This window comes from Lactuca serriola, chromosome 9 (genome assembly GCF_051521515.1).
Source record: "Lactuca serriola cultivar US96UC23 chromosome 9, Lser_US96UC23_V15, whole genome shotgun sequence".
Taxonomy (NCBI): Eukaryota; Viridiplantae; Streptophyta; class Magnoliopsida; order Asterales; family Asteraceae; genus Lactuca; species Lactuca serriola.
In genome coordinates this window covers 162,424,260-162,437,666 of record NC_136416.1, presented here as the reverse complement: position 1 = coordinate 162,437,666, position 13,407 = coordinate 162,424,260, and the positions used below count along the sequence as shown (strand labels likewise).

General features: G+C 32.1%; 1 protein-coding gene across 1 annotated transcript; it reads right to left on the bottom strand.

Annotated features, from left to right (window-relative positions):
* Nucleotides 1-4,179: 4,179 nt before the first annotated feature.
* LOC145074975 (xylan glycosyltransferase MUCI21-like) lies at nucleotides 4,180-6,397 on the bottom strand. Its single transcript, XM_079021283.1, has 3 exons — nucleotides 6,176-6,397; nucleotides 5,988-6,071; nucleotides 4,180-5,506 (listed from the first exon to the last, which is right to left on the bottom strand). The coding sequence occupies exons 1-3, from the start codon at nucleotides 6,288-6,290 to the stop codon at nucleotides 4,293-4,295; spliced, it is 1,413 nt and encodes a 470-aa protein (XP_078877409.1). The 5' UTR covers nucleotides 6,291-6,397; the 3' UTR covers nucleotides 4,180-4,292.
* Nucleotides 6,398-13,407: the final 7,010 nt, after the last annotated feature.

The window sequence follows — 13,407 nt, the reverse complement described above, 5'->3', positions numbered from 1 at the left end:
TTTTAAATTGGGAGAATTAATCATCCCTAAAAATCCGAAAATTTCCTTTTATAAATGTAGTTAATTGTCCAAAATACCCTTTTGCTAAAAATTGTGTGATTATATGGTACATGTTACCTCATTGTAACATCATACAATCTCAAATCATGTCCATTGATTAATTTCATCCGTTGGTCCAGATCTGTGCATTCTGGCACACAATACTTAGTAAAAACAAAATAACCTAAGCTTATATATATATATATATATATATATATATATATATATATATATATATATATAGAGAGAGAGAGAGAGAGTGAGAGAGAGAGAGAGAGAGTTAGGATCATATATAACCAATATATATTGTGTGAATGTATGACCAATTTTGGTCCAATCAATATTATTGAGTAACTATGGAAACTTGTAATTAGTTTATTTATTTTTCATTAATTACTAAGCAATATATATGGAATTGATAAAATTACGGTTTGAATAATTGTTTGCAAATATTCATCACATTCATTCTTATATAACAATCTCACGGTAACAATTAAAAAAAAAAAAAAAAAAAAAAAAAAAAAAAAAAAAAAAAAAAAAACCTTCCGGGAGATAATCAACTACAGAATGGGAAAACAAATTTTCAACCTCCATAAATTAATGTTGATTCTTTAAAGAATGAATGTTGATTTAATAAAAAAAATCATTAAAATATGAATTTAGGTTTCGATTTGGGAGGTTAATTGTACACGACTAAGATTCCGATGTTGGAGATTAATTGTAGTGGATTAGATGATTCTTAAAGAATCTATTTATTATCACTACTTATCAGTAGGTTCAATTGATTTTGTGTGTAACCAAACATATTCTTTAAGAATATATTTATTTTTACTACACACTATATGTTTAATTAATTTTATATGAAACTGTACACATTCTTTAAGAATATATTTTGTTTTACCGGTATTAATTTTGTGTTTATCCAAATTATTTTATAATCCTCAAGAATTCTCATTTGATGTTATTACATTGGCTGCGTAAAAGAATATTGTATTTTCTTCAAGAATATGATATACAATATTCATGAATCATTCTTAAAGAATGAAATCTATTGCATGTATGAAGATAGTTTTATTGACTTACATTTTTTTTAAATGATGTTTAATTATCCATGTTTACTTTTGTAAAATAATATAACTAAGTATTTAATAAAAAGCTCATTAAATTATGAAATTAATTAGTAATCTTTCCTTTTTAAATATAAGTTAATAGACTAAAATACAATTATAATTAAATAAGGGTAATTATATACTACATGCTATCCTATGTTAATCATATGTACCCTCAAATTACATACATTCCTTTTTATAAATCAAATGGATAAGAAATGGTCATACATTCATATAATAATTGTAATTCATATTTAATTCTAACCCTATATATATATATATATATATATATATATATATATATATATATATATATATATATATATATATATATGAGGGTTCAATTGAGAAAAAAAAGGTTGAGAATGGGGGAATCATTCTCAGCCACTCATTTATTTTTGCAGCAAAAGCCTCCGTCGTACCAGCAGAAATGGGAAAGGAATAGACATGTGTTTTCCAACAAAACATGTTTCCTTAAACTATGCTAATCATTACCTTAATATATGCAAAAACATAGTTTTTTCGTTTTTTTTTTAATTGTTAAGAAGCTATTTTTACCGAAAACTGATTCTAAATATACCAAAATTCATGATTTTTTATTCTCTACAAATAGACATCTATATTGATATAGTTTTAAGATAAAATAAAATATTTTTTTTTTATATTTTCAACTATCGTTATTCATAAGTGAATAAAAATAAATCATGTTTTTTTACTACAGTACATTCGTTATTCAGTTATGAATAAAAACTATGATTAATTTTTTTTTTACAATTTAAGTATCTTTCATATATGAATATAGCATATAATAAACATAGTATATTCAGATTTTAATATTAGACGATGCATTCACTTATGAATATTACATAGTAATTCACTTGTGAATATTAGATGATATATTCACTTATGAATATTAGATAATATTTTCATATCTGAATATTACATAGTATTACATGGTATATCATATGTGAATATTACATAGTATATTCATTTGTGAATATTAGATGATATATTCACTTATGAATATTACACAGTATATTCACATATGTATATTACACAATATATTCACATATGAATATTATAAGGTATTTTCACAAATATATATAATTTTTATATGTTATTCACATATGAATAACATACAGATTTCTATATATTGTTTTTTTGTTTTAATAATCATATACTGAGAAAACATATTCATATATGAATATAACGTGGTATCTTAGTTTATGCATTTCATTAAATAGTTGGAGTGCATACAATTTAACTTTTTTTAAAAATGTTAAAAACATGATATTTTGACTATTTAAATCTTACAAAAGAGTAGATTGATAGAGAATTATATGAAATTTTTCAAAAAAAAAAATGATTTGATCTTTTTCTAACCTCAATTTTGAAGTTTTATTTGATAGTCGATGTTGAATGAATGATATGAAGTGAATTTTTGTTGATTATCGATGATGTTGATCTAAAAACGCTAGGAGTATAATTAATCATAGATGTTGAAGACCTGATCGTATTCAAGCACAATTAAAGGTTAAATTAAACGAACCAAAAACGAAGTTTTGTTGTTAACTGTTGAATCGTGTTGATTATTGACGAAGATCGATGATTGATTAGCACTGGATGATGTTGATGATGGTTTAATTGAAGAAATCTGGATAATTGTTGAAAGTTGGAGAAGAAATTTGGATGATGAACGATTAATGGTTTTGAACTGTAATCTAATTCTCTACAGATACGTATTTGAGATTGAAGGTTGTTATCATATTTACAAGTTTGCCACCGTGTCTTTTTATGCTTAGATAAAATGAGTGGCTGAGAATGATTCCCCCATTCTCAACCTTTTTTTATTTTCTCAATTGAACCATAGATTGACCTTTTTATGCTTATATATACTCCATAATGTCCATTGCAATGGCAGATCGACTATATACGATTAATCTTTTATATAAAGACGATTGTTTCTTCCAAAATATAGATTGATGTTTCTTTTTTCGAAATGATAGCAATCTAATTGCAAAAGATGTAATTTTGGCGTTCATTATAATGAGGTTCTCTTTTTGGAACGCATTTAGCGTCAGAAACTAATGTATGATTTCTTTATGAGCTAAAAAAATTTGTCTTACGTTACCTTTCTCCAAGATGATGGTTAAATTTATTAATATTAACCGTCACATATTACAATTAATGATTTTATATACATGTATTAGAATTCCAATAATATTTATAGGTCCCTAAGATTATTGGGCCATGAAGCCCTTGTTATATCCACATTAGGATGAAATTGTGCTTATTGAACAAGACTAGAGATGGCAACAGGGACGGGAATACAGGGACCCCAATTTCCATTCACATCCCCGAGTTCTCATTTCAATCCCCATCCTCATCTCCATACTCATCGGGGAATATAAATAAACTCTCATCCCCATCCCCAACGGGAAATCGGGGATTTCTTTTTCTTATTTAATATGAAAACTTTTACGTAAAGAAAAGCTTTAAATTTCAATTTTACCAGCACAAGTTTAAAGATTTTATAAAATATAAAAATATACATAGATTGCATAAAAAATATAAACAAATTTTCTACCAAATTTAAATAAATACATGAAAAATCAAATAGAAAAAAGTTATCAGAGTGATATTTGAGGTAAAATAGATAAACCAAATAGATAAAAAAAAATTATACACAAATTTAAATTAGATAAAAGAAAAAAAGTATCATTTCAACCAACTAATTACTAAGAGTTAGGTTACTTTGGATCAAGTTTTATATATTGTAAATTGTACTATAAATATATGTTTTTATTGTTTTTTATATTAATACATATCATAGGCGGGTCTAGAGTCGGGGATTAGGGTTATCTCCATCCCCATCCCCATCCTCACTTTTTTTATTCGGGGATTCCCCATCCCCGGTCAAATCGGAGATTTCCCAATCAAAACTGGTGCGGGTTTCGGATTCCCTATAGGGTATGGGGTTTTTTGCCATCCCTAAACAAGACATAAAAACTCCACCAAAAGGTCCGAAAAGTATTACAATTAGGAAAAATTGTATAACAATAAAATATTATACATTTATGAATACCATATATCAATTTAAATAGATTAATAAAATTAACGCACAAAATTATTCCTCTAAAAGCATCATCGTTTGGCTGAAGGGGTTGTTTGTCCGAGTAGTCTAAGTGCTTCAATAAGAGTATCCTTCAACCTATTCACATCAACCCTTAAATTCTGTCTATCTAAATACATTTCCTTTCCAGCATTATACCCTTTAGCGAATACGGATCCTGGATCCGAAATAACTGGGTCATCACGTGGATACGAGTCAATAAGCGAACTTTCCTCCGGTCCAATCTTATAATCCAAGTAATGCAACCCCATACGGGATGCCGGCTCACCATAATAAACCGTTGAAGGCCACTCCAACCCTAATGGCACCACCTGAACCACCACCGCTCCCGCCGGCAAAAACATCAGGTTTGTTAACCCGGCGCCGTGAGCTCCGACGAGAACACTGCACGTGCTCACTAGCTTTGCAAATTTATCCAAGTTTGACATCTTTTTGTTACTCCTCACCACCACTACCACGAACCCTAATTCTTCCATCATGTCGACCATTTCATCTTCGTTGGTGAACGACCTTGTTTTCCGGCGAGACACAAGAAGCAACTTCGGTGTTGCAGAAGCCGTTTCGGAAACATTCATGCTCGTCAAACCATACGTTGCTCTGAGAAACGTTCTGAATTCTAAAATGGAGTTCCCTTTGGGAACTTCAGACGGATTTATGGCTAAAAAGTTATGGAACTTGAGACCAACCACAGCTCCGGGAAAGCAATGAATGCTCTTGTTCACCATTGGATTCAAGACATCGTATTGCGATAAGCTCGTGAAAATTCGCTTAAACTTCTCTACCAAATAAGGGTTGTAATCAACGAAAATGAACTGAACTCGTGATTTGAATAGTCGAGAAGTGATGAATAATGGGATTATGATTTCATTGAATTCATGAAATATGTTTCCAGCGAAGACACCGGATGAGAAGACAACTGCTGGAACTTTATGGTTGTATTCACAATATCTTGCCGGAGTTTGTTGTCGTTCACGGAGGAACTTGACCGGAGTTACATTTTTCAAGAGATCAGATTGGTGCCATGCATATGGACGCACTTGTACAATGTTTTCCTCCTCTTTAACCAAAAAATCGGTAGAATTAGTTGAATTGAATCGAGTAGACGTATAAATTTCCATGGTTTTGATATCTATCTTTACGTGATTAATTGCTACACAAACCAATGGGTGAAGTGTAGCATCACAAGCGAAGCCACTCGTGTCAAGATTTCGTAGATCATAATCTCCTGTGTTTCAACACAAACAAATATGTGATTTAATCTTTATTAGTCATATAATTGCAATTATTGGTACGATTTTAGTTTAAGGGGCATTGTAAATGCATAGTTGTAACTAAAGAAAACGTAGTGCTATTTAATTGATACAAATAAAAAAATAATCTGAACACACAAACACAACTAACCAACTATTTCCCATCTTTTTACCAAAGATGAGTTTCTATTTACTTTAGATGCTTACACGATTTAATGTAAAAAGCAGTAGGCCACATAAATCCATTTATTTGCTGGCAAATATTTGTCTTTTAGAGTTTACTGTATTTAGTATCCAATTTTTATAGTTCTTGACTTCTTGTCGTATGCTAATCATATATACCACATTTTTAAACATGGTGGTGGTGGTCACAATGGTGGCGGCAGATGGTGGTGGTGGTGGTGGTGGTGGTTAGTGAGTTGTGTGATTGAATCAGAGGCACGAATGAGAACTAACCTACAAGGGATTTAAGAAATGGTTGAAAGTCATCTTCAAGAACGCCAACTCCATCCATTAATGTAGCAGACAAATTTCCATTTCCTAAAAGATACACAAAACTTCAAACAGATCTCTTACATGTAGTATATATCTACAAGGACATCTCGTATACGAAATTTAGATAAAACTCAAAAACTAAAACATACCGAAGCAAAATTTGATGGGGTTGAATGCAGAAGATTGAGTGTAAAACAAGTAGATGAACGCAAGCAAACCGATTGTTTGAGTTGCACCACAAACCACCCTTCGATGCCCCTCCATTGTTTTAACAAAAGAAAGCTTATAGTCTAAAAAGAAGTGGTAGAAAGCAAGAAATCTAATGATCTTTCCTTCTATAAATCCAAGAATGTTATCCAATTCTCATCAATAATTTTTATTTCTTGTCGCTTTCAAGTTTCAACTTTGCATATTATACATTTTCATTTGTGGGTCTCGTCTGATGGGAAATAAAGCTGTACAATATTTTAATTGGAGAGAAGGATGGTATTTATCGACACATAACCTCATATATATTTGTTCTTGACGTCTTCTTTGTAAACATATTAGTAAAATTCTGTTTGGTGATATTTATAAGCATCTATATAGGTGTCAGGTTGCACTCATTTAAATCAAATAAGTTGGTTTATAATTTGATCATAAATGAAATTGAGTTGGTTGAAACTCCTTATTTATGGTATATCTAAATGATTACATTCAAGGTTTATATAAATTGTTACAACAGCATAAATTGTTATATTAACAATAATAAATCCTTTTTCGTTATATAATTTTTACAATTAAATATATTACATTAACTATATATATAAAATAAAAAAGTAAAATATATTCATCTTTTAACCCAAATCCGTGCTAAAAAGTTACCTATATAAATTTTAAACCGTCTAAACTTGTTCAACTTTTTTTTGAAAACGATTTTTTTTGTAAACGACAAATATATTAATAGAAAAAACCAAGACCAGCATGAAACTAGCCCGCATGAGAGCAACAATACATAAATGACAATTGAGAAAACAATTACAAGCATAAAAAGGGAGAAATAATCCACTCCACCTTTCTTTTTAGGTGTTGTAACCTTATTCACTGATATCCATTTAATCATCTATTTTTCTTCGCATTCCCCCCCCCCCCCCCCCCCCCAAGAAAGATTCTTCTAATCTTCTCAAGAGAATTAATCACACCGCGAGGAGCTTTGTAATAGGTGGGTAGATTACCCAGTACCGATTGGATATGTGTGAGTCTCCCTCAGAACGATATTTTTTTGGCCTTCCATGTTGAAAGTTTTGATTTAAATCTAGCCACAATAGGATCCCAGTTTTTTATAAAGTTCATATTAGCTCCAACTGGAACCCTTAGGTAATTGAATGGTAGAATTCCAGTCTCACATCCCAACAGATTAGCTCACTCGTTTGTTGCATTTTATGAAGCCCCGACTCCAAAAGCTTTAGATTTGTGGAAGTTTACTTTCAAGCCTGAAGTTATATGAAAACACCTAGGGATTCTAGCCAGACTTTTTATATTAGGTCTAGACCACTCCCCCATAAAAATTGCATTGTAACATCCCGTTTATGGGTATTCTTTTGAAAAGTTAATCATTTAGATAGGGATGTGCATTTTTAATGCACTAGTTTTTTATTTATAATTCATAGTCTATCGTATTTAAACCACACCTTACAGGCAATGAACCTGGTCCAATATATTAGTTTTGATAAGCAAGGGTGTCAAACTCAATAGGAACAATTGTGAATTAATATTATACTTTTTTATTATAGGTTATACCAAACAAAAGAAGGGTTTTATTATTAAATCTAAAGTAATAACTAAAGTAATTAGATAAACTGACTGGAAATGAATCACTTCAAGTATTTTGGTTTAGTTTGGGTTACTTCTCAAAATCATGGTTAACTTCATTAACAGTGCAACGGATCTATTAGTTGGTTACCAAATTCTAATGTTACTAGTTATCTTGATCAGATTTCATAGTACTAATAATTAATGAACAACTAACACAATGATCATGTAATTAGTAAAGACATAATTAATTTAATATATTCGGATTATAAATGATACAATCTAGTGATTTCTCATCAATGGTCATGACAATCAATCGAAGCATATCATGGATACCTAAGCTCTCTAACACAACCAAAGTAATAGATTAATATTACCTGACCCTAGGATTTGATCAATCTCTAGTCCTAACAATTTAATGATCATAAACTAATTAAGATTCAAGTGAATGTAATTAGATTGGTCCTCTTAACTACACATAACTCAGCAATAGGCAATAAAAATCATAAATTTAACGTGATATGTGATGATCAGTCAAACACAATTAATAATCAAACTAATAAAATCCAAAATCATTGAAATCAACACAAATAATCAAGTTTCATCTACTAGCTCCAAACGAAAGCAACTGGTTTTAACACCCAAATTTAGAAATTAAAAACAAAAGGAATACAATAGGAATACTAATCATGACCAGAAAAGCAAATTGAATGATTCCCTACATGAATGCACTCTCAAATCCTTCAGATCGTTGCTCCATATCAGGTTAACGACCTTCGGTCGCCTTCTGGACCCTCAAAACAGCAAATCTGAGGTTTATTTCCGTAGGAAACAAATTAGCGTTGAAGATATCTCATTATGGATAACTTTTTGTTCTATTTATGTGTTTCAACATTGTTACAGGCTCACGGCGTGGAGAAAGGCTTGCCATACCGTTGGAGATGGTTTATTCGCGTCCACGAAATTCCTAATGTCGACACGTTGTGGGAATGGCTTTGCCACGTCGTGATAACTGGGAATCAAAATTTGGCATAAACATGAAAGTCATCCAAAATTTTGTCTAGTTTTCGAAACATTTTGAATATCGTCAATCTAAGTTACGAGTCATGAGATATGGTCAAAACACTGACGAGGGTCAAGCTGTCCAACAACATCTTTTTGTGTTTTTTAGCTCCTTTCTCTTCCTTTTTCATCCCATCTCTCATTTTAAATGTAATTGAACATTTCAAATCATATTAAGAATCATATATCTTAAAATATAACATGTTTACTCAAATATACTAATAATGGCCTAAAATACATAGTTAAATAAGGTTATATCATATTAGGTAAAAATTGTAACATGCATTCTAGTCAAATGATTCATTTATGTGTTGGGCGGTTAAATATGTAAAAATATGGACCATGCGATGGTTATGACGTGATGAAGGATGCATCACGACGTGGCCATCAATGACTAAATTGTTCATCCATTTTGTGTGTCATGACGTAACAAGCATGGGGTCAGGACGTGACGGTTGGCTGGGTGTTTAACCCTAATTTTGGTATTTGTACCATATTTAAGAGAAGTAAGGGCTAGGTTTTTGCACACCCTCATCCTCCATCACCTACCTGTTGCTCTCCAAGAAATCCTAGCCACATTTTTGATATTGTAAGCTCCTTTTGGTGATTTTTAGCCTTGAATAAGAAGAAATAGTGTTTTGGTTCATTATCTCAGCTCGCAAGCCTCTGCATCATTATATTGAGTTGTCTTAGGACTTTTCTAAGTCCTCAAGTTCCTATCTTTTTAGTTCTAGCTTGTTAGATCTAGATTTTTATTCATTTTTCCCAATTTTTGTGGAGTTTTGAATGTTGGAATCTCAAAAAGTTAGTAACTTTATGAGTTCTTGAGACTCCTTTGTAATCCTTTGTCCTGAATCTAGAAAGTTAGTGAGTTATGAGTTCCATGCATGATGTTTGATCTCATTTCCCTTCATTTTGATCTAGCTTGTGTTCAATACATGCATGTCCAAAAAGCAATGATTTGTATGGTTCTTTGGGATGGAGAAAGCCTTCTAGAAAGTGTAAGTGATTGACTGGAAGGATTAAGAGCTTAAAGAATTAAGTTATCCAGAGCGGTTCCCACAATGAGACAGGTTGATTATCATGATGTGGCGATGGACAGCTTCATGACTATTTTTTCTTAACGTTGTCACGACATGATGATAAGCTAATGTTGACTTTGACCATGGTAGCCTTTTCGTCATTTTAAGGGTTTTAGGGTGTAAACTAAGAGGTTACTTACTTATTGTTGTTAGGTGTCTTGTAGTATCAGTGTGGATTATGTAAGAGCTATTATGTTTAGCTACTATATGCGAAGTGAGTTTTCTCACTATATTTGCCTAAGTGGTAGTGTATGCATGCGGACCATCTGGGTCTTATTTGTTGATTATTGTTAAATGTGAAACTGAGTTGCTGATAACTCTTAAATTGTTGTGAGTCCATGGGACTGCTAATAGTCCCCAAGGTTGCTGATAACCCGTGAGGTGTGCTATTAATCTATAGGGTGTGTTGTTAGCTCATTAGGATTGTTGATAATCCTCAAGGTTACTGAGAACCTATAGTTGTTTATATTGTTGTCTTGTATGTAATATTTACGATTACTGATAGTTCCAATATGACAACTGTCAAATTCTGGTCAAGTCAAAGTCAACAAAAGTCAACAAGTCAAACCGATAAATTTATGTAGTGCTTGTATGATATGATATATTCTATGTCTTCAAACCGATAAATTTATGTACATTTTTCTATCATAATGCAAAGTATCACTCAGAAGCTTCTAAATTTCGGAAATTCTAAACCCTAACCAGGATAAGTAATGTAACAACTCGATAAAACACTATTACATACCCTTCGGGAGCGTATAACACTCATAACAAGTTTTAACGAGGTTTACGAACCTTGCATTTCGAGGCTAAACACTAACAAAGGTCACAAACAAAGTCTCTCTCAATCTCTCTCGCTATATCTCCCTCTCCCAAATCTCTTTCAACTTTTCATGAACACCCGGGGCATCCCGACACTTAACTTAGTCAAAAACCACTCGAAACTGGAAGATTATGTGAAAAACAGCCTTATAGGGCCGAGCCCTCTTAAGAACTGAAGCCCCTCTTAGAACCGAACTCACCCTAGGACCGAAACTACCTTGTGGACCGAACTTCCCTTCGGCTCGGATCAACCTTCGGTCCGAGAGACCCTTCGATCCGAGACACTGCATTCGGTTCAGCCTCTCTTCGGTCCAGCTTGCTTTCGGCTCATCCAACTTCGGTTCGGCTCCACCCACTTCGGACCGAAGCTGCTTTCGATTCTATCCGAGAACCTTCGCTTCTCAACCCTTCTTGGACCGAACCTTCAGTTCTGACCCCCATAACTTCGCAAGTTCGCTTCTCCTTCCCAGTTTTCGACCATTTTCGCTTCTTAAGCTCGTTTTTGATGATTTTGACGGGGAATTTTCACCCAAACGCATATTTTAACATATTAAACCCCATAAATCCATATTTTAATCATATTTTGGGGAAAAATTTAATTATGGATAATATGTTTTGTACAAGATATTGTCTATAAGTGTTGACTTTTCCAAAAGATATGACACCATACCAACTTTATGTCACTATTCACTCCTTACCATATCAAATCACAGTCCTTTTATGCATCTTCCAACACTCCATTTGACTTACTTACACTAAATCCACCTAAAAGATTTATATCTCACTTACTCCCCAAAATAATCATTCACCACAATTCTTAACAAAAAACATTCTCTCTTTCATTCTTAATTTTCCTCCCTGTAACCAAGGACCCCAGGAAGTCACGAGCTCTTCCTTCATTTTTGGTAAGTTCTTCATTTCCACTCTTGAATATTCCACACTCCTTCACTCAAATCATGGATTTCTTATACAAATATTGTCATATTTGTTCTTAGATCTTCAAATCCTCAAGCATTCTCCAAGTGTTCTTTACTTGGAAACCCCCTCTCTTCAACATCCATCTCAAGGAATCACTAAAGGTGAGTTCATACCTCATTCTTTTCACGACAACATCAAAAACATGCTTAAACTCAAATGACATCTTTCAATAGAAAAGTTATGGCTCCATCACGATCTGTTTTGATCACCTTAAACTCCATAAATTTCAAAACAGTTCAATATAAAATAGCTCAGATTCATACCTTTAAAATCACTACTTGCAAAATTTCATACGATTTTTCTACAATTTATGGTGATATTTACAAAACTGTCTATCACTGTAGCAAAGATTTCAGACCAGTCAATGAAAATGGTCATTTTGACACTACTTAGAAATCATTAAAGATTATAATAAAAATTGTGACTATACTAGACATATTTTCTGAAATTCCAGAGTTTACAGATTTAGATTTCGACTCAGGATGATTTTTATGTGATTTTTACAAAAACAAGGACAGAAAAGTAAAAATTTATAACTAACAGTTTACAAGTTATTCACACTTTGTAATGTGTTGAGCAAAGTGTTTATCTATGGTGACTACATATTTTACATGTGTTTTCTGTTAAGTTACATTTAAATAACAGAAATTACTCATTCGTTGTAAGGGTTCTTAGCCATTACAAACATACAAGATGAACTATAATAAGTATAGTTTATGTTTTGCTAAATTACTAATCACTATGAAAAGGTTCAACTCTCACTACAAACGAGTTTTCATCACTACATGATAAACTATAATAGGTATAATTTATGTTTCCATACACTACCAATACATTACTAAAAAGGGGTTCAATTTCACTACAGAAAAGGTTTTTCATTCACTCTACACGTAAACTCGTTAACGTAAATTGTGAGACGCTACTTCATTGTACTCTTAGAGTACGGATTAAAATTCTTGAAAGTTATAAACAGAGTCTCTTGTAGGGAGAGCGTGATAGTTGTATATAGATCTATATTGTCATTGACAACCCACACCTAAGCTGCTTGCAACAGCCCGACTGGCTGGTCGGGGGTGACAAATGTCATAACAGTTTCTGACGCCTGAAGAACGTCGCAGCAGGTCTACTATGTCATAGTATGGTTATAAAGACTCACTTAGGGAGATAATGACACATATAGTTTACGGGAATTTCCACCTTTAAATAAAGGAGTTTTATTTTATAAAATTGCATACACCACTATAAGTATGGTAAAATACTTGTACATTTTAGCCTTTGGGTATTAAGACTACAAACCATTTTATAAGGAAAATATGGGATTTTTCTTTAGCATACTTTACACTTTCAAAGAAAGGATTTCTACTCTTTATACAAAAGATTATGAACTCACCAACTTAATTGTTGACACTCTTTCAAAATTTACTTGTATTCTCAGGTAAACAATAGAAATCGGTGACTACCAGCTTTTGAGGATGGAACGCTTCGGCGTTAATACAAACATTTTGTAATTATATTGTAATCGATTTTGAAACATGTAACTTGTGAAATCATGTAACTTTATCGATTATTTTTATAATGGTTGTATTTACTTTGAGCACCATTATACTCGTTGTTGTGATACTATACATGAAGTCCTCCACCCCCGA

Coding starts and splice junctions, on each gene's coding strand:
- LOC145074975 (XM_079021283.1), bottom strand. CDS start 6,290: ATGGAGGGGCATCGAAGGGTGGTTTGTGGTGCAACTCAAACAATCGGT. Junction 6,072..6,175: donor CCCCATCAAATTTTGCTTCG/GTATGTTTTAGT, acceptor TGTATCTTTTAG/GAAATGGAAATTTGTCTGCT. Junction 5,507..5,987: donor ATTTCTTAAATCCCTTGTAG/GTTAGTTCTCAT, acceptor GTTGAAACACAG/GAGATTATGATCTACGAAAT.